This window comes from Moschus berezovskii, chromosome 20 (assembly GCF_049115385.1).
Source record: "Moschus berezovskii isolate FMDL1 chromosome 20, NW_MosBer_1.0, whole genome shotgun sequence".
Classification (NCBI taxonomy): domain Eukaryota; kingdom Metazoa; phylum Chordata; class Mammalia; order Artiodactyla; family Moschidae; genus Moschus; species Moschus berezovskii.
The window spans coordinates 26,563,961-26,591,806 of NC_142479.1; the positions used below are offsets into that span (position 1 = coordinate 26,563,961).

General features: G+C 52.1%; 1 protein-coding gene across 1 annotated transcript; it reads left to right on the forward strand.

Annotated features, from left to right (window-relative positions):
- The first annotated feature begins 511 nt into the window (after positions 1 to 511).
- On the forward strand, positions 512 to 27,785 carry MMP28 (matrix metallopeptidase 28). The gene is made up of 8 exons (XM_055400865.2): positions 512 to 876; positions 13,620 to 13,699; positions 13,923 to 14,110; positions 20,018 to 20,242; positions 23,308 to 23,553; positions 24,991 to 25,140; positions 25,460 to 25,627; positions 26,798 to 27,785. The coding sequence occupies exons 1-8, from the start codon at positions 775 to 777 to the stop codon at positions 27,190 to 27,192; spliced, it is 1,554 nt and encodes a 517-aa protein (XP_055256840.2). The 5' UTR covers positions 512 to 774; the 3' UTR covers positions 27,193 to 27,785.
- Positions 27,786 to 27,846: the final 61 nt, after the last annotated feature.

Sequence of the window (27,846 nt, forward strand, 5' to 3'; positions counted from 1 at the left end):
CTTAATATCTTATTTACTGCTGAGAAAAAAATAGGTTCAGAGATGGTAAGTGACTTGCCCAAGACCACACAGCGAGCTGGTGGTGGCTGAGGCAGGATTCCCATCTGGAGCTCAAATTTAAGTCTTAAACTCCAGGAGTTGGTGGTGGACAGGGAGGCCTGGCGTGCTGCTGTCCAAGGGGTCACAAAGAGTCGGACACGACCGAGCGACTGAACTGAACTGACCCCAGCCCAGGGCTCCTTCTCTAACACCCCAGGGCCTCCGTCCCCGTTGGCCCAACTGAAACAATCGATGACCCTCGAGTAGGCCAAAATCCCTCTTCCTCGAAGTCTTAGGTAGCCACAACCGCCAGGAGAAGACGTTTCCTCCCCTGCCCTCCGCAGAGAGATCCGGATCCGCGCGGGGCGAGGCCACGCCGCCTGCGGAAGAGGCGCCTGTTAACGCAGCGGCGCGTTCCAGGAGGCGAGCCGGCTGGGTGGGGCCTGAGTGCCGGGGTCCCGCCCCTCTTCCCTCAGCCCTCGCCTCCAGGGCCGGAGACCTCGGATCCGTGGGCAGGCGCTGCAGGGCTGCACGACCTCGAAGCCGGCTCGCGACGAAGCGCCGTGGAGGAACCTCCCGGCGCTCGGAGCCGGGACATAGGCGAGCCCCTACGACCTTCCCCTCGGCGCTGGGCCGGCGCAGCGCTGGAGCGGCCGCGGGGGCCCGGTCGCGGCGGACCGACGGCCAGCTGCCCCGCGCCGCGTGCCCGGTGCCCCGCGCAGGGGCTGCGGCTACATGGCCGCGAGGGTCGGCCTGCTGCTCCGCGTCCTGCCGCTGCTGCTGTGGGGCGGCCTGGACGCCCAGCGCATAGGCCGGGAGCTGCGCCGGGAGGCGGAGGTACGCGGTGAGAGCCGGGCGGAGAGGGTCCGCGCGCTGGGGACCCGCCCGAACTTTGCAGTCGGGCCACCCAGCCGTCCCGTCTGCGCTGACCGTCGGCGTGACCCTCCCTTGTCCTCCACACCCTTCACACCTGCACGCGAAGAGCAGGGGGCAGCATTCTCTTCCCTCCCATCCCATCCCGAGCCCCCAAGCCGGGGCTGGAACCACGCGGACACGCGGATCCACACCGGGTTCCCAGGACACAGGGAAGGGGTCAGCGATAAAATGGGATAGACAGGCAAGAACTGAGGGAGAGGGGACTCCCACCCCCTAGTTTGGGGCGCAACCACTGTCCCTCACTGCCTAGGCTGGGGAGACTTAGCAGTTCATTCATCCGACGCCCAGAGCCCTCCCGAGTCAGTCGCTCCTGAGACTCCCAGACTGGTGGGGAGAGGGTCCCACTGGCTGGCCCCGACCGGGGACACGGGGAAGAGCTCTGGCTCCCTGAGCCGGGGCTGCCGCTGACCAGCTGAGGCCGGTGAGCGCCCAAGCTCAGAACTAGTTTCCCATCTCAAAATTGGGTAAGAGGAACACACTCTCGTTTTTTTTTTCTTTGCCCGGCATGTGGGATCTAAGTTCCTCAACTAAGGGTTGAACCTCGGCCCTTGACAATGAAGGCATGGAGTCCTAACCACTGGACCATGGCGGAATTCCCCAAAGTAGCATATTCTTTTTTAAAATAATAATAATAATTTTTTATTTGTTTGGTTTTGGCTGGGTCTTCTTTCCCTGGGTTTTCCTTGCTGAGCCGGGCTTCTCCCTAGTTTTGGGGAGCGGGGCTATTCTCTAGTTGTGTGCCGGCTTCTCCTGATTGCCTTGGCTTCTCCTGTTGCTGAGCACAGGATCTAGAGAGCGGAGAAGTGAGGGGGGCTTCAGCAGTTGCGCGGTTCCCAGGCGCTAGAGCGCTGTTGGTTCCCATGCATGAGGGATCTTCCTGGATCAGTGATGGAACCCATGCCACCTGCCTGGGCAGGCAGATTCTTTACCCCTGAGCCACCAGGGAAGCCCCAAGGGTAGCATACTCTTGAGTTGTTTCTAAGGAGCTTTAAACAATGCTTCAGGACTGAACTTGAGAAAGGTGGGTGGCGGGGCGGGAGTGACCCGTAAAGATTTCTCATCTCATTTTTCCTCCCTTGGACTCAACTGCTTGGTGTAGGTGGCACAAGGGGAACTTTTTGTGAAGTGGAGGTAGAGATGAATTGGGGGCATCTATCGTCTAGATAAAGGTGACTGTAATAATATATACCAGTTTCATTTCTTTCTTCCCCATAGAAGCATCTCTGTCTGTGTTTTTATCTCTTCCTTGGATTAGAGCTGACGTCTCTGCTATTTTAAGGAGTAGGGATCCAAGTTAGTTTTAAATGACTGAGCCCAGCACTCTGCCCTGAGACTCTTACTCCTCTAATAGCATCATTCCTGCCCTGAAACTGCCAGATACAAGCTTCTCAGTATCCCCACTCCCCTCCCCTAGAAGAGGGAGAATCTCCAAATGTAAGAAGCCTGCAGAATGAGGAGGGCCACCTCTGAACCGCTCTGCCTTCCACCAGCCGGCTCCCATCACTGCTCTGAAATATTTGGAAATGGCCCTGCTTCCTTGAGGGTCCTCTCTCCAACTCCTTCACTCCCTCCCCTTCTAAGCACTGGTCTCTTGCTCTGTGCTCTCTACTTTTGCACATCCGAGAATCACTTTGTTCTCTAACTTTCATGTCTTACAACATCAAGTGCAGAGTCCTTCTGACCCCAGGAGAAGGCTTCCATGGACCAAGCCAAGTCTTGTTAAGAGTCCACCCCACCTCCTCCCAAGTCCAGGTCCCAGACAATCCTTGGCAGGAGAATAGAGACTGTATCTCTGCTGCCCGTGGCTGTGGTGGCCCCAGATGGAGAGAATTTCATCTTGGGGTGTGCTTGGGAAACATAATATCTAGCAGACTCAGTCTCTTTCCGTCTGTTTAACATAATTGAAGGAAGGAGATTTTTTTGTTACCTCTGAGAACAAGCGATATTTTTAAAAACATGAAGAACTCTGGAAATGTGCAATAGGTGTGGTCCCTATATGCATAAATATATATGCAAATTGCATCATGTTGGTATGTCTATATGTGTTTCTGTATATGATCAATTGCATGGGCTTCAGTGTCAGACAGACCTATGTACAAAAAACCACAGGTAAATTATTTAACCTCTATAAGCATCAGTTTTCTTTTCTGTATAATGGGGTTAGTAATGCCTGTTCCACAAGAATACTGGAGTGGGTTGCCGCTCCCTTCTCCAGGGGATATTCCTGACCCAGGGATCAAACCCAGATCTCCTGCACTGCAAGCAGATTCTTTACCATCTGAGCCACCAGGGAAACAGAACTTCAAATTAAAGTCCTGGTTTGGTGACTAGGTCTCCTAGAGCAGTAACACAGGACAAAATACGTGAGGCAACTATTTTCAGCATTTGACAACAAGGCTATAATTCCTAAGAGATGGTACTACAGTTACTAATAGCTACGTTACAGATTACTTCACATTTCAGGGAAGTAAAAGAACCATTTATTGTGTTCATAGCTACTGTGGGTTAGAATTTCAAACAAGCCCCGTCGGGGCAGCTTGTCTGTGCTCTGCAGTGTCTGGAGATGGAACCATCTGAAGGCTGCTTACTCACCTGTCTGGCAGTTGCTGCTTGCTGTCAGCTGGGGGCCTCAGTTCCTCTCCATGTGGGCCTATCCACATGGTCTCTGCTTGTGGGCTAGTTTGGGTTACCTCCAAACATGGTGGTGGGGTCTCCAGGCTGAGTGTTGAGAGAGAGAGAAGAGTAAGAGAAGCAGAAGGTATATGTCTTTGTGACCTAGACTAAGAAGTTGCATGGCATCACTTCTTTTCGTTAAAGACTTTATTATTTACTTTGGCTGCGCTGGGTCTTCCTTGCAGTGTGCAAGCTCTGCGTTGCAGTGTGTGGGCTTCTCTAGTTGTGGTGCACTAGGGCACCCAGGCTCAGAACTTGTGGCACATGGGCTTTGTATGTGGGATCTTAGTTCTCCGACTGGGGACTGAACCCCAGGCCCCCTGCGTTGGGAGCACAGGGTCTTATCCACTGGACCACCAAGGAAGTTCCCATAGCATCACTTCTGCTCTGCTCCATTGACTGGAGCCCCAAGCCCCAGGTGGAGGGGAGGGAACTGAATCCCACAATTGGTGGGAGGGGTGTTGCAGTCACATCGTAAGCAGAGCATGGGAATGGGAGGTGTTGTGATCATTTAGGGAAATACAGCCATCCACAGACAGGAACCCGCCCAAAGGGAACGTCCTGATCACCCAGCTCCCTGCTCAGGTTCAGTTCCCTGACTGCAGTGCAGGGAGCCAGATCCCAAACAAAGCCCAGCAGTCCTGCTGAGCTCATAGGCAAAGGTCAAAGTTCTGGAGATGGAAGGAGAGGCACAGCGGAAACAAGCCGTGTGATCTTGAGCTTGTCGCGTCCCTTCTCCACTCTGCAGATTCCTTTTCTGTAAAACGAAGGAGTTACATTTCTGAAGTGACTTTTAAGGTTCTCTCCAGCACTAACCTTCTTTAACTTTGGTGTGTTTGTATGCCTGTGCCTCTGCGTGTATGTGTGTGTGTTTCATATTCCTATGGCCATGTCTATCCATCTGGATGTCTCTGTGTGCATTTTTTTTTAATTTAAAATTTTTGGCTGTACCGGGTCTTCCTTGCTGCATGGGCTTTCTCTAGTTTCAGTGATTGGGCCTGCTCTCTATTTGCAGTGCCAGAGCCTCTCATTGCAGTGGCTTCTCTTGTTCTAGAACACAGGCCCTAGGGCATCCAGGCTTCAGTATTTGTGGGCAGTTTTAGTTGCCCCGCAGCAGGTGGGTTCATCCTGGGCCAGGGATGGAACCCGTGTCCACTGCATTGGCAGGCAGATTCTTAACCACTGGACCACCAGGGAAGTCCTGTGTATATTCTCATGCCCGGCATGCATGGCTCTGTGTGTCCCCTGTGTGCAGACAAAGAAATAAAATCAAGGGTTTTCCGGAGTGGGCTTTGCCTGGGAGGGGTCTGACTGCTTACAAAGCTGCATTGTGAATGAGGTCATTGTTGCCCACTTAGGAAAAACCAGGGCTGAGTTGCCAGACGAGAGTTAATGAATGACATCACCACCCCGGCCCCCCTCCCGTTCCCAGCCAGGCCCTGTCCTGTTCTCGGGCAGCACAGACTGTCCCAAGGGATCTGTCTGTCTACCATGCATTGCTTGGACTTTCTTTAGAACAACCAGGCAGTGTGTCCAGGACCTGCCCTCCGTATCTGTGTATCTACTCCCAGTGCGCGGGTGCAACAGGGAGCTGGGTAATTTGTCTCTCCGGGGAGACTTTGGCGCTTCTGTAGAATATCCGCCCCCAGATGCAGTGTCTGTTTCTCATACCCCAGAGCCATTCGCCTGACTTCATGTGAGTCAGAAGCCCGGGTGTGGAAGCCGTTCCCAAGAGCTCTGCTCTGTGACTCACAGGGGGCACAAGAGGCTCTGCAGGGTCTCAGAGGACCAAGAGTTGATGGAAAAGCAGTTGTCAAGTCTGAAAAAAACAAGACACCTAGTGAAAGCTGGATGGTGGAAGCAGGGACGCACAAGAGAGAGACTATTGGACAACTCTTCCTAAACACAACTTTCGTTAGTGCATTCTTTGTTTTAATACTTTTATATTTATCTGGCTGTGGCAGGTCTTAGTTGCATTCAGGATCTTAATTCCTCATCCAGGGATCAAACCCAGGCCCTCTGCACTGGGAGTGTGGAGTCTTAGCCACCGGACACCAGGGAAGTTCCCAAGTTGGGACATTATTTTCTGCCTTAAACTTAACCCCACATCCAGTGAGGGCCGTGGCTCTGTACAGTCCTGTTATTTGACATTAGAAAAAACTACAAGATGAGATCTCGCTGGAGAGTGGGCAGCTAATGTTTTCCAACTTCCTTAAGGATGGAAAGTGAAAGAAAGCATGGGGATTACGGTAAGAGACATCTAGGTTATACCCAGACAGAACTTTGTGAATATTGAACCAGGGACAAGGGAAAGGAGGATTAGAGGAAGGGCATCAGAAGAGAAGGGGAGGTCTTCACCCAAAATAAAGGAACAGGGCCAAGCTGGTCCCACTGCCCTGATGCCTTCAGTAGGTTCCAGAAGTCAGAGCAAAAGCAATGAATTCTGGAAGCAGATGTTTGTCTTCGTGAAGAACACACTTGAGTGATGTAGAATACCTGTGGCTTGTCAGATGGCCCCTTTGGATGTCATGGGAGATGTGATCCCAGCCTCTTTCTTAAAAGCTGGAGTTCCCTGCCTAAGCAGCCTCTTCCCTCTGAGGAGAGGAGAGAGAAGGAATCTAGCTAGAAACGACCCCAGTTTTACCTTTTTTAATCTGAGGGCTGTCTCCCACGGGCCAGAGCAGGCTGGACCCTGGTCCTTCAGTTTTAAAGCATCTGAGTCACTTGTTTAAATGTGAAATAAGACTTCCTGGGATAGGTTTTCGAGAATTTGGATTCAAGTATGAGACCCTGTGGGCTTCCCTGGTGGCTCAGCTGGTAAAGAATCCGCCTGCAATGTGGGAGACCTGGGTTCAGTCCCTGGGTTGGAAAGATCCCCTGGAGGAGGACATGGCAAGCCACTCCAGTATTCTTGCCTGGAGAATCCCCATGGACAGAAGAGCCTGGAGGGCCTATAGTCCAGGGGGTTTCAAAGAGTCAGACACGACTGAGTGACTAAGCACAACACAGCATATGAGACACTGTACTCCCTTGAGACTTAATTTTCTCATTTTTAGAATGGGAGTAACAACACCTGTCCTGCCTATGTTCTTGCGAGGTAATTGTGACGCTCAAGGAAAGTGAGATGCCCTGAAAACTTTGCAATAGGCAAGAGCTCCCTGTGCTCCTGATGACCAGAAAATATGTTTATTCATGGGATGTGCCAAGAGAGGGCTTGGGTTTCCCAGAGGCTCTAGGGGGAAAGAACCTGCTTGCTGGTGCAGGAGACAGGAGAGACACAGGTTTGATTCTTGAGTTGGGAAGATCTGCTGGAGGAGGGCGTGGCAACGCACTCCAATATTCTTGCCTGGAGAATCCCATGGACAGAGGAGCCTGGCAGTCTATAGTCTGTAAGGTCACAAAGAGTCAGACACGACTGAAGCACCTTAGCATGCAGGCCAAGACAGAACATCAGCCATCACCCCCTGCATCTTGACTTAGCTAATAGGGCTACAGATGTATTGGGTGATAAGCACAATCACATAATCACTATAGAAAGATTAAAATCAAAAGGAAACATGAGAAGGAAAAGATCAGAGGTAAAGCAGTGTGGTTTCTTCATGAGCTTGACATTTTGCAATTTTCCAAGTTCTTTGTTTCATATTTGCTGCTGCAATTCTTTTTTAAATTGTTTATTTCTTTGGCTGTATCGGGTCTTAGCTGCCACACACGGGATCTTCGTTGCAGCCTGCTGGGTCTTTCGTTGCCGAGCAGACTTTTCTCTATTTGTGGCATTCGGGCTCAGTAGTTGTGGCTCACAGGCTTAGCTGCTCCGCGGCACATGGGATCTTAGTTCCCTGACCAGGGATCAAACCGGTGTCCCCTGCATTGTCAGCCAGATTCTTAACCAGTGGGCCACCAGAGAAGTCCTTGCAATTCTTTGATATGGAAGATGTCCCGGCCACTCTGTGGACATGAGAACTGATGGCTGGTCCCTCCTCAACTCATCTACCAAAGGTCCCTTCCAGCAATAAAGTTCCGTGTCTGTAAAGGGGAAAATAACATTTTTAATGACGCAACTATCATAAAACCTTCCCAAAGCTTCCTCTTACTGGATTTTCACAATGCTTCTGTGAAAAGCATAAGGCAGTATTTCTAACCCCATTTTATATTTGGGGGCACAGACAGGGTAAGTAACTGTCATATAGTTCACACAGCTAATCAGTTGCAGAGCAAGACTACAATAATAGAAGGAACTGGCGTAGATCTTAGCTCTAATCCAACCCCCTCACTTTATTTCTTTTAATATACATTTATTTGGCCGCACTTGGTTGCATCGTGTGGGGTCTGGTTTCCTGACCAGGGATCCAACCCAGGCCCCCTGCTTTGGGAGCATGGAGTCTTAGCCACTGGACCACCAGGGAGGTCTTGCAACCCCCTTGTTTTGTTGAAGAGGAAACTGAGACCAGAGAGGCACAGGACTTGCTTAAGGACACACAGTTCTCCGCAGCACCAGGAGTAAAGTTCAAGTGCTCAGTCCAGGGCCCTTGCCCTGCCCGGCTCATGACTCAGAGCTCTGGGATTCATTTGCTACAACTCACTGCTAGTCTTGCCCTGCTCAGAAATGGCCAGAACTTCCCCTTCCTTCAGGCACTGGGTGGGCTGGGCTCTACACACCCTCCCAGGACAAGTCAAGACAGATGAAGGACTCGAACCCCTCGAATTCTGACCCCTCTCAGCTTTCTGGGTCCGGGGAGAACCATTTTCCTTTTTCTCAGACATCATAGCCACTCCCAGGGCTTTACGGAGGCGACTCCCCAGGGAAGCGGCCCCAGCCCTGAGTAAGTGGGTGAGGCAGGCTGGCACAAACTTTGAGACCTGAGAGGGTGAATCATGGAGGCACACAGCCCTCCAGCTTCCTCTTCCTACAGCTCCAGCCCTGGGCTCCATGGGGGACATGACGGGGTGAGGACAGGGCAGAGAGAAAACCTGATGGTTGAACCGCGAGGAGGAGAGGAGCACTGGGGCATGGCCTCCGTGAAGGGGGATGGGGTGATCCCAGGTGCAGCTCAGGGAGAACCGAGAGCGCACAGCACAGCCCCCCAAGCCTACCTTTTCTCCTGGGGTCTCTCGGCCATGCTGTCACTTATGTGTGTGCATGCTAAGTCGCTTCAGTCGTGTCTGACTCTCTGTGACCCCATGGACTGTAGCCCGCCAGGCTCCTCTGTCCATGGGATTCTCCAGGCAAGAATGCTGGAGTGGGTTGCCATGCCTTCCTCCAGGGCATGTTTCTGAGCCAGGGATGGAAGCTGCTTCTCTTATGTCTCCTGCATTGGCAGGCAGGTTCTTTAGCGCCACCTGGGAAGCCCCTCCGGCCCTGCACCCCTGCTCCTTTTCCCAGGCAGAGAGGGGAGTTTCTCTCAGCTTTGCAGGAGGAAAACTGAGGCAGGGCAAAAGGAGCACACAGAACGGGGTGAGGGAGGCCTTCAGGAGCAGAGGGCATCTCAGCCCTGCCTCCTCCTCACCCTGAGATGTGGGCCTCCCTCCACTCGACAGAACTTGAGGACACTCAGTAGCCACTCCAGTACTATTGCCTAGAAAACCCCATGGATGGAGGAGCCTGGTAGGCTGCAGTCCGTGGGGTCGCTGAGGGTCGGACATGACTGAGCGACTTCACTTTCACTTTTCACTTTCACACATTGGAGAAGGAAATGGCAACCCACTCCAATGTTCTTGCCTGGAGAATCCCGGGGACAGGGGAGCCTGGTGGGCTTCCGTCTATGGGGTCACACAGAGTCGGACACGACTGAAGTGACTTAGCAGCAGCAGCAGCAGCAGCCTGTAACTAAAATATTTTAAAACATGTGCATATTAAACACCCCTGGAGGAGGAAATAGCAACCCACTCCAGTAGTCTTGCCTGGAGAATCCCACAGACAGGGGAGCCCGGCGGGCTACCATCCATGGGATTGCAAAGAGTGGGCCACGACTGAAGCGACTGAGCACGCATGCATACTAAACACAGAGTAACTATAAGGGAGTTCTGAAATCCTGAGAATCCCCATTGTAACATTTCGGTACTTTTATGGAAATACAAAGTGTCAGATTCTTAACATTTCTTTTACTCATTCTTTTGGTGTCTCTTGGCTGGTGTCCTGGATACTTGCGCGCTCTGCCTGCTGGAAATTCAGCTCTGCCTTGCAACCCACAGATTCCCAAAGAACAGGCAGCCCAGGACTTCCCCTCTGATAGACCCCTGCAAAAGCCTGCAGCCCCATCCTGCCCTCCACCCACCTTGCCTGCCAGAAGTACCAGGCGCTGGCAGCCCAGCCAGGAAACAGGAGACGCCGCTAGTCCACTTCCCCTCCTCCTCCCGCTCTGTCCAAGGCTTCGTAGTTCCAGAACCAGAGCCAACTCCCTGATAAGGGCTGGGTGGGTTTGGAGGGAGGAACACAGGGAGTGCCACCCTGTTAGCGTGTGACTCAGTCTCTCCCAGGTCACTCACTCAGCAAAACCACTTCGAAGGAAACATTAATTCTTCCCTGGCTTCCTGTAGAAAGCCACTCTGTCCACCCTCCCCAAGAGAGAGGGAAAAGGCACGGAAGACAACCAGGCACCTGGCTGGCATGAGACAAGTCTGAGATAGAGGGCCTGATTAACAGAGGCACAATTGCCTTGTTCAAAGCACTTCCTGTCTCATAGAGGGGTTGCCTTCCGAAAGTCTCTTGTTGATTTCCCCACTAAGGTCGATCAGCCAGATCAACTGTGTATTGCGTGTTCACTGTATACCAGACAACTATGCTAGATGGACACTGCTGTATTTAATCCTTCTGAGACTCCAGTAGAGTTATTTCTGTTCTCACACTGTGGGTGAAGAAATGGAGGCTCAGAGAGGTCCCTGGCCACACTCGGCAGAGCCATGGTGGGGAACAGATTCTTGATTCCAAGCCCAGAGGTTATTCTATAATGCCACACTAGTTTGAGCCATAAAGAGTCTTCCAGATTAAGCCCCTCAGTACAGTCGCTCAGTCATGTCTGACTGTGCGACCCCATGAATTTCAGCACGCCAGGCCTCCCTGTCCATCACCAACTCCCGGAGTTCACTCAAACTCATGTCCATTGAGTCGGTGATGCCATCCAGCCATCTCATTCTCTGTCGTCCCCTTCTCCTCCTGCCCCCAATCCCTCCCAGCATCAGAGTCTTTTCCAGTGAGTCAACTCATCGCATGAGTCAACTCGTCGCATGAGTCAACTCGTCACATGAGTCAACTCGTCGCATGAGGTGGCCAAAGTATTGGAGTTTCAGCTTTAGCATCAGTCCTTCTAATGACCACCCAGGATTGATCTCCTTTAGAATGGACTGGTTGGATCTCCTTGCAGTCCAAGGGACTCTCAAGAGTCTTCTCCAGCACCACAGTTCAAAAGCATCAAGTCTTCAGCAATCAGCTTTCTTTACAATCCAACTCTCACATCCATACATGACCACGGGAAAAACCATAGCCTTGACTAGACGGACCTTTGTTGGCAAAGTAATGTCTCTGCTTTTTAATATGCTATCTAGGTTGGTCATAACTTTCCTTCCAAGGAGTGAGCGTCTTTTAATTCCATGGCTGCAATCAGCATCTGCACTGATTTTGGATCCCAAAAAACTAAAGTCTGATACTGCTTCCATTGTTTCCCATGAAGTGATGGGACCAGATGCCATGATCTTTGTTTTCTGAATGTTGAGCTTCAAGCCAACCTTTTCACTCTCCACTTTCACTTTCATCAAGACGCTTTTTAGTTCCTCTTCACTTTCTGCCATAAGGGTGGTGTCATCTGCATATCTGAAGTTATTCATATTTCTCCCAGCAATCTTGATTCCAGCTTGTACTTCTTCCAGCCCAGCGTTCCTCATGATGTCTGCTGCATATAAGTTAAATAAGCAGGGTGACAATATACAACTTTGATGTACTCCTTTTCCTATTTTGAACCAGTCTGTTGTTTCATGTCCAGTTCTAACTGTTGCTTCCTTACCTGCATACAGGTTTCTCAAGAGGCAGGTCAGGTGCTCTGGTATTCCCATCTCTTTCAGAATTTTCCACAATTTATTGTGATCCACACAGTCAAAGGCTTTGGCATAGTCAATAAAGCAGAAATAGATGTTTTTCTGGAACTCTCTTGCTTTCTCCATGATCCAGCAGATATTGGCAATTTGATCTCTGGTGCCTCTGCCTTTTATAAAACCTGCTTGAACATCTGGGAGTTCACGGTTCACATATTGCTGAAGCCTGGCTTGGAGAATTTTGAGCATGACTTTACTAGCGTGTGAGATGAGTGCAATTGTGCGGTAGTTGGAGCATTCTTTGGCATTGCCTTTCTTTGGGATTGGAATGAAGACTGACCTTTTCCAGTCCTGTGCCCACTGCTGAGTTTTCCAAATTTGCTGGCATATTGTGTGCAGCACTTTCACAGCATCATCTTTCAGGATTTGAAATAGCTCAAATGGAATTCCATCACCTCCCCCTAGAGCTCCTTTAATCCAAGGTGCAACCCCAAACAGTGTACCTATGCAAAGAGACTGGAGGAGAAAATGGCAACCCACTCCAGTATTCTTGCCTGGGAAATCCCAAGGACAGAGGAGCCTGGCGGGCTACAGTCCATGGGGTCACTCGGACTCGAATTAGAGACTAAACCACCACCAACATGCAAAGAGAAAGAGGGAAACAATAGTGCTGAAATACCAATAAATTAGCACAGAAAAACAATAAAATGGACTTGGAAAGAGTCTGCCTAGAACAAGGGTTCCTTAGGGAACAGGGCTGTATTGAGCAGAGGATGCAGAGGTTGCTGGAGATCGAGGTAATGAAATCCACAAACAGGAGGCGGGATACCTGCAAAGGTCTAGGGGCTGCTTACTTAGTGTGGTTTTGTTCCCAGCTTGTACCTTTTCCTTGAAGCAACGGCTATGATTGGAGTTGATCTGAGTTAAGAAATACAGCAAAGAGAACAAGAAAGACAGAAAATTGTATCTGGATAGGTAGCATAGCAAAGAGGGATGAAATGAAGAGTCGATGTGTCTATATAAGAATTCAGGAGCTGAGGTGGCATTTTTTTTTTTAATCCATTGATGGGACTTAATCCATGAGAAGTGCAAACAGGAAGCCCAGTGCTGCATTCGCCTGAGGGGCTGGACTGGTGATAGGTATAGGCAGTGAGTCACATACTTCTCTCCACTGGCCTCTAAGAACTATATCCATGGACATCCCTGGTGGTCCAGTGGGTAAGACTCTGTGCTCCAGTGCAGGGGGCCTGGGTTTGATCCCTGGTCAGAGAATAAGAAATACAGCAAAGAGAACAAGAAAGACAGAAAATTGTATCTGGATAGGTAGCATAGCAAAGAGGGATGAAATGAAGAGTCGATGTGTCTATATAAGAATTCAGGAGCTGAGGTGGCATTTTTTTTTTTAATCCATTGATGGGACTTTATCCACGAGAAGGGCAAACAGGAAGCCCAGTGCTGCATTCGCCTGAGGGGTTGGACTGGTGATAGGTATAGGCAGTGAGTCACATACTTCTCTCCACTGGCCTCTAAGAACTATATCCATGGACATCCCTGGTGGTCCAGTGGGTAAGACTCTGTGCTCCAGTGCAGGGGGCCTGGGTTTGATCCCTGGTCAGAGAACCAGATCCCACATGCTGAAACTAAGAGTTCATAGGTGGCAACTAAAGATCTTGTGTGTTGTAGCTAAGACCCAGTGCCGCCAAATAAATAAACAATAAATTGTTTTAATCAATTAATTAAAAATGAACTATATCCAGCTCATCAGTGGTGGCCAGGAACTGAGTCCAGGTTCTGACTCTGATGCCAGGATTCTTTCTGCTATAGCTCATAGACTCGGTTAGGAATGAGGATGAACCTAGATATGAAGTCTGTGCCATGGACCCTGGGAGACTCAGGAAGGGGAAAGGGTGCTACACTGTGGGGAAAGCTGATGTTCATCTCTCCCCCAGGCATTCCTGGAGAAGTACGGATATCTCAGTGACCAGGGCCCCAGTAGTCCTTCTTCCATGCGATTCAGTAATGCCATCAGGTAAGGCAGAGGGACGTGGAAGACTTGGTGATGCTGGCGGGCAAAGCTTGGGTCACCTCTGCTTTCCTCCTAGAAGGCTGGTCTCCCACCTGTGCCCAGGAGATCGTGCTCATGGCTCCCTTCCCTGTCCCCCACCGTCTGCTATCTCCAGGGAAGTTCCCTGCCTTCCCCTGCACCAGCCAGCCTCCCCGCTGTAGTCCTTTATCTCAATTCCTCCTAACAGGGAGTTCCAGTGGGTGTCCCAGCTGCCCGTCAGTGGGGTGCTGGACCCCGCCACCCTACATCAGATGACGCGGCCCCGTTGTGGGGTGGCAGATACTGACAGCCAGATGCCTTGGACAGAGAGAGTCAGTGCCCTCTTTGCTGGACGCTGGGCCAAAATGAGGCGTAAGAAACGCTTTGCAAGGCAAGGTGAGTACTGTTAAAATCTAGGTGGGTTGGAATTCCCCAGTAGCCAGAAGAATACTTCTCAACCTTGGATCAGGCTCTGTCGATAACCTCTCTTCCTTAGGGAGGGCAACTGGGACCTCTCAACCCAAAGCTCATGTTTGTGAACACAGACATTTAAACCAGAATGATGCCTGCATTGATGAACTTTCATTGTGCAGGTATTTTCCAGAGCAAACCACATCAAGCCCACTTAATTCCTTCATCAATTTACTGTGTATGGCAGTTAAACCATCGCCGTTTTCTTTTATATTTGACTGAAGTAGTTTTCATCTGAATCCATTCTTTTTTCATAAGAATTATTCACCAAAGATGTGATTCATTGATCAGTTTTATGTTGGCCATGGTACTTTTTTTTTTTTACAGCATTATGAAAATACAATTCATGTACCATACAATTTACCCACTTAAAGTGAACAATTCAGTGATTTTTAGTATATTCACAGCATTGTGCAACAATTGCCACAATCTCATTTCAGAACATTTCCATCACCTCAAGAAGAAACCCCATCCCAACACGGAAGCAGTCTGTAACATTCCCCTGCCCCCCAGCTGTTGGTAACACTGATCAGGCTCCTTCCTGACTCTTTGAATTTGTCTATTTTACACATTTTCACGTCAAAGTTGCGATTGTACTTCTCTTTGTGTAGTTTTAGAATTTTTCTTCCCTTCTTTTTCCCCCTCCACTTTCTCCTTCTTTGTCCAAATCCAGTCTTCCAGGATCAGATGTTACAGATCTAAGATTTGTGAAGAAGATTTGGTTCTTGTCAATTCTTCATCAGTAACAAGTTTGACAGTGTGTAATTTTAACGTCTTGTCTGTACTAAGTCTAACTTTCTCTGATCAGTTTTTTGCAGTTTTCAAGATTTCTAACAAGACGAGCTTGCTCAGTCAGGTTCTCAGTTTGTTGTCTATTATTAATTTTACTATGAGCACTTAGGGCCATTGCCTCTTTTAATTTGCAGGAATGACTTTGGCTGACAATACCCGTTAGGAACAGAACAGAAGGCATGCTGTTTGTTTTTATTTCTTAGCTGATTTGTAAGGAAACTGGGCCGTTCCCCTCAGCTGTTGGAAGATGGGTGTTTCCAGGTGTTTGCCAATCCAGCTCCACTGCATCCACACGTGCGGCCCCTCCGGGTCCCCAGTACTGCCCGAATGCATTCCTGGTAGAACAGAGAGGAGCGGTGGGGGTCCGGACTCTGCGGTCAAGATGTCCTTGGAGTCAGCATGTTCTGCAGCCCCCCATGCTTCTGGACAGCAGAGGGGAGGGATGAGGCAGAATGGGGGAGCAGTGTGAGCTGCAGCAGCATCCCTGGATGGATCTGGGGCTCTGGGTTTAGTTGTGTGACCTGGGCTGTGTCACTTGGCTCTGTTTCCTCACCTGAAACATCTGTAAAGGAGAGGCCCTGATTACCAAGGGGAAGGGACTTGTGAGAATACAGTGGAAAATGGGGCCCCAGACAGTCTCAATAGCGACTCGTCCAGGCTAGAGCTGGTGTCCCAGGGAACTGAAGCGATGCCTCCTGGGCACTCAGGACACGACCTGAGCACAGGGATGCTGCCTCCAGGCAAGCATCTCATCTTCTCATGCCCCAAGGGAGGAACTGATGGAGTCCATTTCTCACTATCCAATTTGAAGCATTCTTTTTTTTTTTTAACTTTTTATCTTGTATTGGAGTATAGCCGAATAATAATGTTGTGATAGTTTCAGGTGAACAGAGAAGGGACTCTGCCATACATGCAAAGGGACTCAGACATACATATGCATGTATCCATTCTCCCCCAAACTCCCCTCCCACCCAGGCTGCCTTGTAACACTGAGCAGAGTTGCCTTTGCTATGCAGTACATCCTTGTTGGTTATCCATCTTAAACACAGCAGTGTGTCCATGAAACAAAGTGAAAGTGAGAGTCGCTCCGTCGTGTCCGACTCTGCGACCCCATGGACTATACAGTCCATGAATTCTCTAGGCCAGAATACTGGAGTAGGTAGCCTTTCCCTTCTCAAGGGGATCTTCCCAACCCAGGGATCTCCCTCATTGCTGGTGGACTCTTTACCATCTGAGCCACAGGGGAAGCCCCAGTGTGTCCATGTCCATCCCAAACTCCCTAACTATCTCATCCCCCCATCTTTCTCTGCAGCAACTGTAAGTTTGTTGTCTCTCTGTTTTGTCAATTCATTTGTATCATTTCTTTTTAGATCTACATATAAGGGATGCCATATGATCATTCTCCTCCTCTGTCTGAGTTACTTCACTCGGTATGACAATCTCTAGGTCCATCCGTGTTGCTGCAAATGACATTATTTCATTTTTATTAGTGGCTGAATAATAGTCCATCATGTATATGTACACCTTCTTTATCCATTCCTCTGTCAATGGACATTTAGGTTGCTTCCATGTCTTGGCTATTGTAAAAACTCCTGGAGCATTCCTTTTGAACATCAATCCAGGCACCTCCTTCTTCATCTCATTGCCTGACACTGTCCCCCTCTGTCCAGACAGCAGTGGCCAGACTAGACAGAGAATTAATTTCCCTCTGGTTCATAACATGCACCACAGCAGCTTGACTTCCTTTACCTCCTGGGTGGGAAGACATTCCCTAGAATGGAGCTGTGAGTGTGGCGGGCACTGAGCACTTCCTATGCCTTAGGAAAGAAAATGTAATAATTAATGGGCTTCCCTGGTGGCTCAGACAGTAGAGAATCTGCCTGTAATACAAGAGACCTGGGTTGGATCCCTGGGTTAGGAAGTTACCCTGAAGAAGGAGATGGCAACCCACTCCAGTATTCTTGCCTGGAGAATTCCATGGAGAGAGGAGCCTGGTGGGCTTCTGAGCCTTGATGATGTGCCAAGGATGGTTCTACATGGATTAAGTCATTTTATTCAATAACAACCGTATGAGATGGGTCCCCTTATCACCCTCAGTTTACAGATGGGGAAAAGGAGGGACCAAGAGCTTGGGCAGCTCTCCCAGAGCCACACAGTAGCCAAGGCTTCTTGTTATTGGGAGGATTAAGTGATCACCAGATGTGAAAAACCCCAGAATATGGGTAGGCGCATAAAAAATGATGTGGCCAGTGACTTTCCATGATGTGGATGAATGCTGTACTGATGAAGCTGGGCTCCAGGGTTGCCAGATAAAACACAGGATGCCCATTTAAATTTGAAGTTCAGATGAGCAACAAGTAATTGTTTTGTTTTCACATACTTATACTAAAAAGAAAGGTATTTGCTGTTTATCCAAAGTTCACATGGAACTAGATGTTCCATATTTTCCTTTTGCTGAATCCAGCAACCTCATTCCAAGCACCCAGTCCCCTCTGTGCCTACAGGCCTGATTTTCATGCTCCGGAAACCTCCCGGAGCTGATGCAGGTGAGGGCCCCAGGGGTGTGTCTGGGGTATAATAGGAAGGAGCGGGGATACTGACCGAGCGCCCGCCACATGCCAGGCAGCTTCGTGTTGCTTTTACATTTGCTTTTCCACTTTTACCAGGAGGTGAGCCTTACCAACCCCACTTTGCAAGTAAAGAAGCTTAGGCTTGGCAAGATTCAAATAATTTGATATTCGAGGCTGTAAGCAGAGGCACTGGGATGTTCACCCGTGTTCTCTCCATAGTATCCGTTCCCTGTTGGGAATCAGAACTTCAAGGTGCTCCCAGGCAAGGAGTCTAGCTCTCTGCCCTTCCCCATCTCTTTTTCCCTCCCTCCTCCTTTTTGGATTTTGTGGCAAAGGCGTAGGGGGTGTGATGCTAGGTGCGACTGGTGGCCTGAGGGTTGCCATGGAAACCAACCCTGCCTGGCCAGGAGTTTGGGATGGTGATCCAAAGTGGCCAGCCTGCTCCGAGGACACACACCTAGAAGAAGACAGCGGGTGAAGGTTCAGGCTGCTGGCCCGGTGGCTTCTTGCTCCCCTGCCCCTCCTGCAGCTCTGCTCCTTGGGACAATTGGTCATTTTCTCTCAATTCCCATTTCTGTTTGTCCTTCCTAGCCTCCCCACTTCTGGCCCACGGAGTGAGGGACTCCCCTTGCTGCAAAAAGGGGGTGGGGGAGAGGAAGGGGACAGTCCCTCCCCCCTACCATGGGGTGTGGAGTGGTGGAGAAGAGGGAAAGGGCGCTCAGCTCTTCTGCTCTCCCGAGAATTCAGGAGAATTTCAGCTCTTGCAGGGCCCCTGCTGTGATGCAAAGAAGCGATGTTTAGGCAAATTTATAAGCCTTGAGTCTTAGCCAGTGTGCCTGCTTATCAGTGTCAGGCCTGGGCTTAGGGCCAAGCTCCACTACTCACTCTTTTTTTTTCTTTTTTTGAGAGGTTTTATCGTTATTTTTTTCTGTTTTGTTTGTTGTTTTTTGGCCATGCCGTGCCACATTCAGGATCTTAGTTCCCCAACCGGGGATCAAACCCGTGCCCCCTGCGTGGGGAGGGCAGAGTCTTGATTCCTGGTTGAACGGGAGTCCCTACTCACTCATTCTGAGTCCCTTCCTCCTGGTCCATCTCTGCAAAACAGAGCAGAGAGATGGATAAGGAGATGGCCAAACACCCATGACTTCACGCCTTCTACCTGCTTCAGGCAAGGACAGCCCCAGGACAAAAGGACAGGAGGTCTGCGCCTTCACCTGGTCCCCCCTCCAAGGAGAGAGGGGGCTGTCCTCCAACACAGTTTGGCCTGTCCTGCCCACTCGTCAGCATGCTCCAGGAGGTCTGGTCCATCTGGGACAGGTGTGAGTGCTAAGTCACTTAGTCTTTGCGACCCCAAGGACTATAGCCCGCCAGGCTCCTCTGTCCATGGGATTCTCCAAGCAAGGGTATTGGAGTGGGTTGCTGTGCCCTCCTCCAGGGGATCTTCCTGACCTAGGGATCAAATCCGCATCTCTTACGTCTCCTGCATTGGCAGGCGCGTTCTTTACCACTAGAGCAGAACACTGAGACCCAAAAGACAGCGTGATTAAGACAACGTGCTTCTTGTGCACTCCCAGGAGGCCTGCCTCTGGGCTGAGAGTCTTCTTGGGAGTCACAATCTTAGTCCCTGAGCTTGCAGGACTCAGAAATAGCCCATGAAAAACTCCGGGAGCTGGACCTTCTGAGCACCCTGCTCCTGGGTGCCCAATGAGCTGCAGAGGGACTTGGTTGACTGGGGACTCAGGCAAGAGGCCAGAGTCTCTGGCTTAGGGGAGGAACTGCAGTTTGGGGCAAAGGAATAGGAACTCTTCGCTGAGTAGAAATGGAAAAATTTGTCTCGGTCAGTGACAAAACACACCCTTTGTTCTTATTTGTTTTCACCTCAGAGCTCTGCAGAGTCCCTGAGGAAGTGAGGGGGGAGGGCCGGGGGTCAGAGAAGGGCCTGAAATAAATGGGCCTTGTGGTCTCTTGTCAGCGGCAGGCCCGGGGCCACGGAAAAGGGGAGACAGCGGGAGAGTGGGGGTGGGGGAGAGGAAGGGGGAGGGGAGTCGCGCCTGCGGCCCCTATGGACCCCCTTCCTCCACCCCCACGTGGTAGGCAGGGGCTGGGATGTTCTACGAGCAAGAGGTGTGGCTCGGTTTTCAGGCTTAGTCCAGACGCTGCAGAAGGTGACCCCAGACTCGGCAGTCCTTGGGGTTGGGGACCCTTCCTGAGTCGAGGCTCCACATCCCCCATCACACGGAGACCTCCCCAGGCCAAGCCACTGGACTAGGGACTGTGCAGGATAAGGGTCGCTTGGTCAGTCTGAGAGCAGCGTCTCCACCAACGGGGGGCTTCCCGGGGCCAAGGCTGTGTCTCCTTCACCAGTTCAGGGTCTTCCCGGAGAAGGGCCCATCTCCCCATCCAAAGGGTCCCCAGGGCCAGCCCCAGGCTCTGCATTAGCTGTGACTGACGCAGCCTCTCTGGGTGGCAGGCAGCAAGTGGTACAAACGGCATCTCTCCTACCGCCTGGTGAACTGGCCCCAGCACCTGCCCGAGCCCGCGGTCCGGGGGGCCGTGCGTGCTGCCTTCCAGCTGTGGGGCAACGTCTCGGCGCTGGAGTTCTGGGAGGCCCCAGCCACAGGCCCCGCTGACATCCGCCTTGCTTTCTTCCAAGGGGACCACAACGACGGGCTGAGCAACGCCTTCGATGGCCCAGGTGCTGACACCGAGCCTCTCTCCTACAGGGCAGGAGGGAAACCCCCAACTGGGAGAGGCAATCTGGAGAGAAGGCAGTGGAGGGTTCCCTCCTCCCTTAGGCTTGGCCAGGCTGCAGCCCCCTCCAGGGAACCCTCAGTCTTCCCACCTGTAGAATGGGAACATGGTCCCTACTCTCTCAGGTACCACATGGCTGAAGGGTTGGTCACATGATGTTCTGCATGGAAAGTGTTTTGCAAACTCTGAGGAGTATTATCTCTACTGGGAGAGCCTCCTGGGGCCCTGTCCTCCATACTCTGCCTCTTGTCAGGCCGGTGCCTCTCTCGTTCTCCAGGAGTGGATGTTCCCTCAGGCCAAGGCTCTAAAAACACGTGGAGGCCACCACAGCCCCACCCCTGCTCTCCCAGCATCCACTGCTCAGTCACTGATGCAGGGCAAGGGACATTCTATCCCCTCCATGCCAACTGCTTCATACACTCACAGCCCAGACTCTTCTGTTTGGCCCCCAAACTAAAGGCTTACTGCCCTTTAGTTATAAACTGCCCTCATCCCGGTCTGCCCAGCACTGGCCTTCATGACCTGAATACAGGTTATCTGTGTATCTCCTCTCCACTAGGGAGGCAAGGAGACCTCATTAGACCCCTTCAGGACTTAAGCCCTTGTGTGGCCTGGGAGCTTGGGCCCCTACCTCCCCTGCACCCTCCTACTTTCCATCAAGCCCACTCTGAGCAAAACCCACTTCAAAGCCCTGCTCCTGGGACTCAGGGTAGGACTGGGAGAAATCCAGGCTTTACAAGAATCCACATGTACCACTCACATGTGCTTGCATGTAACTCCCTTCACCCATAATATCGCCATGAGACGCTGATAGCCGTACCCAGGTAGAGCCTGGTTGCTAAGACAGCAATGGACTGGGAGTCAGCTCTCTGATTTGAAACTGGTGTTCGTTTGAGTTTATGTCTTCTCCCTTTGAAACCTGCCCATCTGTCTTCCAGGATCATGGTGAGGGTTACACAGTAAGGGCTTATGTGGCTCAGAACAACTTGAGGCATGTTCAAAATTAGAAGCAAGTATCCCTCCTACTTTGGCTTCCCAGTTGGCACTAGAGGTAAAAAAAACCCACCTGCCAATCCAGGAGCTATAAGAGACGTGGGTTTGATCCCTGCCAGGAAGATTCCCTGGAGGAGGGCATGGCAACCCACTCCAGTGTTCTTGCCTGGAGAATCCCATGGACAGAGGAGCCTGGCGGGCTACAGTCCATAGGGTAACAAAGAATCAGACACGACTTAGCACGTGCCCGTGCCCATGCGCGCGCGCGCGCACACACACACACTCCTCCTCAAGGCAGCTCTCCATGCCCCAGGAGGTTCCCTCTAATGGCAACCTCCCAACTTTTGTTGGGAGGCCTCCCTTAACTCATTGTTGGGAGTCCCTGCTGGCCTGGGTTCCAAGAAGGCCATGTCAGAAGGACTTTCAATGGGCTTCTAAGCCAGCATCATTGCAGTACTGTTTGCTGACCCTTGGAGAAAGTGAATTCTGAAGGGGTAGGGCTCTAGAAACTACAAAACTGCATCTGGGCCCTGCTATAAGCTTGAGAATGACTGATCCAGCCCATCTACCTCTGCTCACGCCTATTACAAGCAGGGAAGCAGAGACCCACAGAGGGCCCTGGCAGAGGGAAGGCAAGAATAAATGAACGCAAGTATTGTTTTTCTTTAATTTTTCTTTTATTTTTTGGCTGCACTCAGGGGCATGCAGGCTCTTAGTTACCTTAGTTCTCTGACAGGAATCAAATCCTAACCAGTGGACTGCCAGGGAATTCCCCTATATATACTTCTTAATAAAGAAGCCTATCAGTTCAGTTCAGTCGCTCAGTCCTGTCCAACTCTTTGCGACCCCATGAATCACAGCACGCCAGGCCTCCCTGTCCATCACCAACTCCCGGAGTTCACTCAAACTCATGTCCAAAGAAGCCTATGCTGCTGCTGCTAAGTCACTTCAGTCGTGTCCGACTCTGTGCGACCCCATAGACGGAAGCCCACCAGGCTCCCCCGTCCCTGGGATTCTCCAGGCAAGAACACTGGAGTGGGTTGCCATTTCCTTCTCCAATGTGTGAAAGTGGAAAGTGAAAAGTGAAAGTGAAGTCGCTCAGTCGTGTCCGACCCTTAGCGACCCCACGGACTGCAGCCTACCAGGCTCCTCCATCCATGAGATTTTCTAGGCAATAGTACTGGAGTGGCTTGCCATTGCCTTCTCCGAAAGAAGCCTATACCTCCCCATAAACACACCCAGCACCCAGATGAAGAAACAACATTACCAATACCCCAGAAGTCTCATTACGCCCCCTTCTGGGGTAACCACTGATCCCTAATCCTAGATCTCTTCGAAAATAAGTAGTAGTTATTACCCACAGCTGGCTCTAAGTATTACATGTGACATACACATGCACTGTGTGGTGTGCTCAGTCGTGTCTGACTCTTTGCGACCCCATGGAATGTAGTCCTTCAGGCTCCTCTGTCCATGGGGATTCTCCAGGCAAGAACACTGGAGTGGGTTGCCATGCCCTTCTCCAGGTGATCTTCCCCGCCCAGAAATCGAACCCATGTCTTTTAGGTCTCCCGCATTGGCAGGCGGGTACTTTAGCACCACCTGGGAAACCATATGGGCTGTACATACATCCCTTTTTAATCTTCAGAACAGCCCCACGAGGATCGACTCTCTTAGTCAACATTCTCATTTCTCGGATCTAAAAGCTAAGACACAAAGGCCTTAAGCTATCTGCCCAGGTCACGGCAGCTAGGATAAGTGGTTAAAACCAGGACTGCAAGCCGGGCAGTTTGGCCCCATGCTCTTTGCACACCACGCTGCCTCCGAGGCGTCCAGACTCACAGCCTAGTCATCTGTTCGTTGGTCCACACTTCCGCCTCTGCCAGACTCAATTAGGAGGGAAATCACCCATCAGAAAAGCCCCCACACCCACGCCAGCGGCGTTTGCGCGGGGGCAGTGCGCGGCGGGGGCGGGGGTCGGAGCCGCCGGCCGCCCCTGACCCGCCTCGCCGCCTGCAGGGGGCGCCCTGGCGCACGCCTTCCTACCCCGCCGCGGGGAAGCGCACTTCGACCAAGACGAGCGCTGGTCCCTGAGCCGCCGGCGCGGCCGCAACCTGTTTGTGGTGCTGGCGCACGAGATCGGCCACACGCTCGGCCTGACCCACTCGGCCGCGCCGCGCGCGCTCATGGCGCCCTACTACAAGAGGCTGGGCCGCGACGCGCTGCTCAGCTGGGACGACGTGCTGGCCGTGCAGAGCCTGTATGGTGAGACCCTGCGGCGCGCACGCCCCTGCGCCCCTACCCCTCACCCGCCCCGGACCCCCAAGGCTCGGACGCCGGCTCTTCAAATAGGATTCCCCCCTCCTAAGCGCAGGAAACTTGCTTCCCCATCCCTGGTCCTTTCCGATCTGCAGCTTCAGGCTCCCCTCAAAGAAAAACCTCATCTCCCGCTCCGCTGCCTCCCTGCGCCGGGTCTCTAGCATCCCGACCCATTCCTGGGCACAGCTCTCCTCTGCGTTCCAATTGTCTGTTCCTGCCCAACCCCCGGGCCGCGCAGTTCCTCTCATACGCCTCCACCAACACCCCACCCCACCCCCATTATTCCTGCTCCCAGCTCCAGTGGCTCTTTTCGAAACTTTTGCCTCCAGGACGTTGATGTCCACTCTTCCCACCCAACCCCCCGGCCCCTCGCCCCTGAGCCTGGGTCTCTGCCTGGCGGTGGACTTAGACAAGGTCTTCCCGAGAATGAACTGACTCCTGCTCCTGCCCGGAGACTTATCTGGACCAAAGGCCTGCCTCGGCCTGGGGGGCTGCGTCCCTGAATTCATGGGGGCAGTGGACAGGGCCAGGATCCGTGGGATCAAGTCTCCATTTCATATCAGACTAGCAGTTGCTCATGGGCAAAGCATTTCCTCTGTTAGAATCCTCAATTTTACCTTAAAAAAAAGGAGGGGGGAATAATTTAGGCTCTGCGACTTCACTTTCACTTTTCACTTTCATGCATTGGAGAAGGAAATGGCAACCCACTCCAGTGTTCTTGCCTGGAGAATTCCAGGGACGGGGGAGCCTGGTGGGCTGCCGTCTGTGGGGTCGCCCAGAGTCGGACACGACTGACGCGACTTAGTAGCAGCAGCCACAGCTTACCCCCACAGGGCTGTTGTTCTAGTGCCTATGAACATGCTTTGAAGCCCAAGAAATCTACACAAGCATAATAATAGCAGCTGATATTTCATGAGTGTCTACCATAGGCCAGACACTTACACACCCAAGAAGTAAGTATCTTTTTATCCACAAATGAAGAGAATGGGGCTCAGAAAGTTTAGATAACTTGTCCAAGGTCACACAGCTAGGAAGGTGCAGACCAGGATTCAGGAACGAAGGCCAAATTCTAAGCTTGTCGAACTCTGCCTCATTCTCACAAGTGAAGTGCAGTGATGTAATTATCACTGCTGTCATCATCACAGCCTGGGCCCCTGAACTCTGCACTCCTACTATCTGCATTGTCCAGGACTCAACACCAACAACCAACAACTCTTAACCCGCACCACCCACCCCACCCCCCCCACCCCCCCCCCCCCCGCTCTCCTTCCCTGCACCTGTCAGATAATGAAATGAACCAAGGGGGAGGTCTTGAGCTCTCAACACCTCCCCCAACCAGTGTGTGTTCTTTCCTGCTTCCCTCCTCCTCCTCCCCCTACCAAGGGAAGCCCCAGGGGGGCTCAGTGGCCATCCAGCTGCCGGGAAAGCTGTTCACTGACTTTGAGGCCTGGGACCCCCTCAGACTCCAGGGAAGGCGCCCGGAAACCCGAGGTCCTAAATATTGCCATTCTTCCTTCGATGCCATCACTGTAGGTAAGATGGTCCCACCGGTGCCTCGCTTTCTTCTTTCCTCCCCCCAGCATCTCCAGGGATCTCCGGAACTGAAGTACAAGGTTGGGAGGGTGGCAATTATAAAATCCAGAAATCCCAAGTCACAAGCATTCCTCAGGGTAGCAAGCCCACGCCAAGCAAAACCCTGCTCCCTCCTGCACTTTCCCTTCTGTCCCAGCTGTGCACACGGCATCCTCTCTGCTGGGTCCGCTCTCATCAGTTTGGGAAACTGGGCTCTAGGGAAGCACCTTCCTTCCAGAGGCTGACGGTCACTGCTCAACTCTCTCTTGGCTCGGGGCAGACGGACAACAGCGCCTGTACGTTTTTCAAGAGAACCAGTTCTGGGAGGTGACAGCCGACGGCAACGTCTCAGAGCCCCGCCCACTGCGGGAAAGGTGGGCGGGGCTGCCCCCCCACATCGAGGCTGCAGCCGTGTCATTGGAGGATGGAGACTTCTACTTCTTCAAAGGTACCAACCCTGGGGCAGAGGAGAAAATTAAGTCCTAGAGGGGGAGGAATCTACCCAAGGTCAAAAGAGGGAAGGAGTCTCGATTGCCATCTGAACCTGCGGCCCCAGGAACTCGTCGAGGAGATTCCTCTAGTGATGGATTGGGAGGCACAGGTGCCAAGGTTGTCCCAGGAGAGAGGGTGGAAGCGTTTCAGAGACGAGGGAGGCAGAGGACAGCTCTGACCTCTGCAATACAGCACAAGAATGAACCTTCTGTAGAAGCCTAGCTGTGTGAGGCTGGGCCTGTCACTTAACTCATTGTTGTTCAGTAGCCAAGTCATGTCCAGCTGTTTGTGACCCCATGGACTGCAGCCCGCCAGGCTTCCCTGTCCTTCACTATCCCCCAGAGTTTGCTCAAACTCATGTCCATTGAGTAGGTGATGCCATCCAACCATCTCCTCTTCTGTCATCCGCTTCTCCTGCCCTCGATATTTCCCAGCATCAGGGTCTTTTCCGATGAGTCAGCTCCTCGCATCAGGTGGCCAAAGTATTGGAGCTTCAGTTTCAGCATCAGTCCTTCCAGTGAATATTCGGACTGATTTCCATTAGGATGGACTGGATGGATCTCCTTGCAGTCCAAGGGACTCTCAAGAGTCTTCTCCAGCACCGCTCTTGGAGCTTGAATTTGTTGAATGGGGAAGAGAATCCCTCAGCCTTGTTGGGAAAGGAGGATTAAAAGGACATAATGTCTGAGGAATGTGCAGTATATGACATGAGAAAAGTGTTTATTCATTGGTTCGACCAATCCTGAGTGCCTTCTGCACACTGGGTTGGAGGTGTTGGGATACTGTAGTGATCGAAACAAAAACCCCAGCCCTTACAGAACTGTTGGTAGTAATGACCTTGGAGAAAGCCCTTGGCCTTGCCGGAAGTCCTTACTCACCCGGGAGGGGGCGTGCTTCCCGGCAGCGGTGGGGAGGGTCCTTCAGCACTCCCGGCCCTCTGCTGACACCTGCTGGAAGTTGAGGCCACAGCAGTTCCTCCTCTGCGGTTTATCACTGATCTGTTTTGCATACTAACCACCTGGGGCTCCAATTTGATGGGGAGTAGGGGCGTGGAGGGACAGGGGTGGGGTACAGAACCAGAGGACGAGAGCCACCAACTCACCCTGGCTCTTCCAACATCCCACAGGGAGTCGATGCTGGAGGTTCCGGGGCCCCAAGCCGGTGTGGGGCTCCCCACAGCTGTGCCGGGAGGGGGGCCTGCCTCGCCACCCCGATGCTGCCTTCTTCTTCCCTCCTCTGCGCCGCCTCATCCTCTTCAAAGGCACTCGCTACTACGTGCTGGCCCGAGGAGGGCTGCAAGTGGAGCCCTACTACCCCCGAGGCCTGCAGGACTGGGGCGGTGTCCCCGAGGAGGTCAGTGGCGCCCTGCCCAGGCCCGACGGCTCCATCATCTTCTTCAGAGATGACCGCTACTGGCGCCTGGACCAGGCTAAACTCCAGACAACCACCTCAGGCCGCTGGGCCACAGAGCTGCCCTGGATGGGGTGCTGGCACGCCAACTCAGGGGGCGCCCTGTTCTGAAGACACCTCCCACCTCTTAGTGAGTGCCTTCATGGCCAATGTGTGTCCCCTGCCCCAAGGGCAGACAAGCCTCTGAGCCTCCCCGCAGAAGCCCAGGCAAGAAAGGTGGTCTGCGTTTGTTCCCTGGAGGATGTGTTTGTGCTGTCAAGACATTGCATTCGGGATCTCATTTCCCAAAACCCTTTCGCACTGCAGGAGAACTGCGGAGTCTTAACCACTGGACCACCAGGGAAGTCCCAAGACATTGACCATTGTGGGATCAACTCAATGAGAAGCTAAAAAGGGTCCCAGAGCCCATGGCCCTTTCCCCAGGGACTCATTCCTCCCCAGGCCTTGGGGATTTTGTCTCTGCCCCAAAGGTGCAGTTTCTGTCCCCAAGGCCACAGCACTGGACAACCAGGAAGGTTGCCAAACTCAGCGGAGAAGTTGGGACACTTTCCCAGACTGTCCCTTCCCCTCAGGACCTCCTGACTTGGTCCCTAGAGAACTGTGTCTTATTTAATCAGAGGCCCTGCCTGCAGGAAGCTTGTGTGGTTTGGGTACCTGAGTCTCAATCCTCAGGAGTCAGGACCCAGAACAAGGAGACCAATGCAGACCTGCTGGGCCCTGTTCTTTTTTTTGGCGGGGGAGGGTTGGAATAAAGAGGTGCCCTCA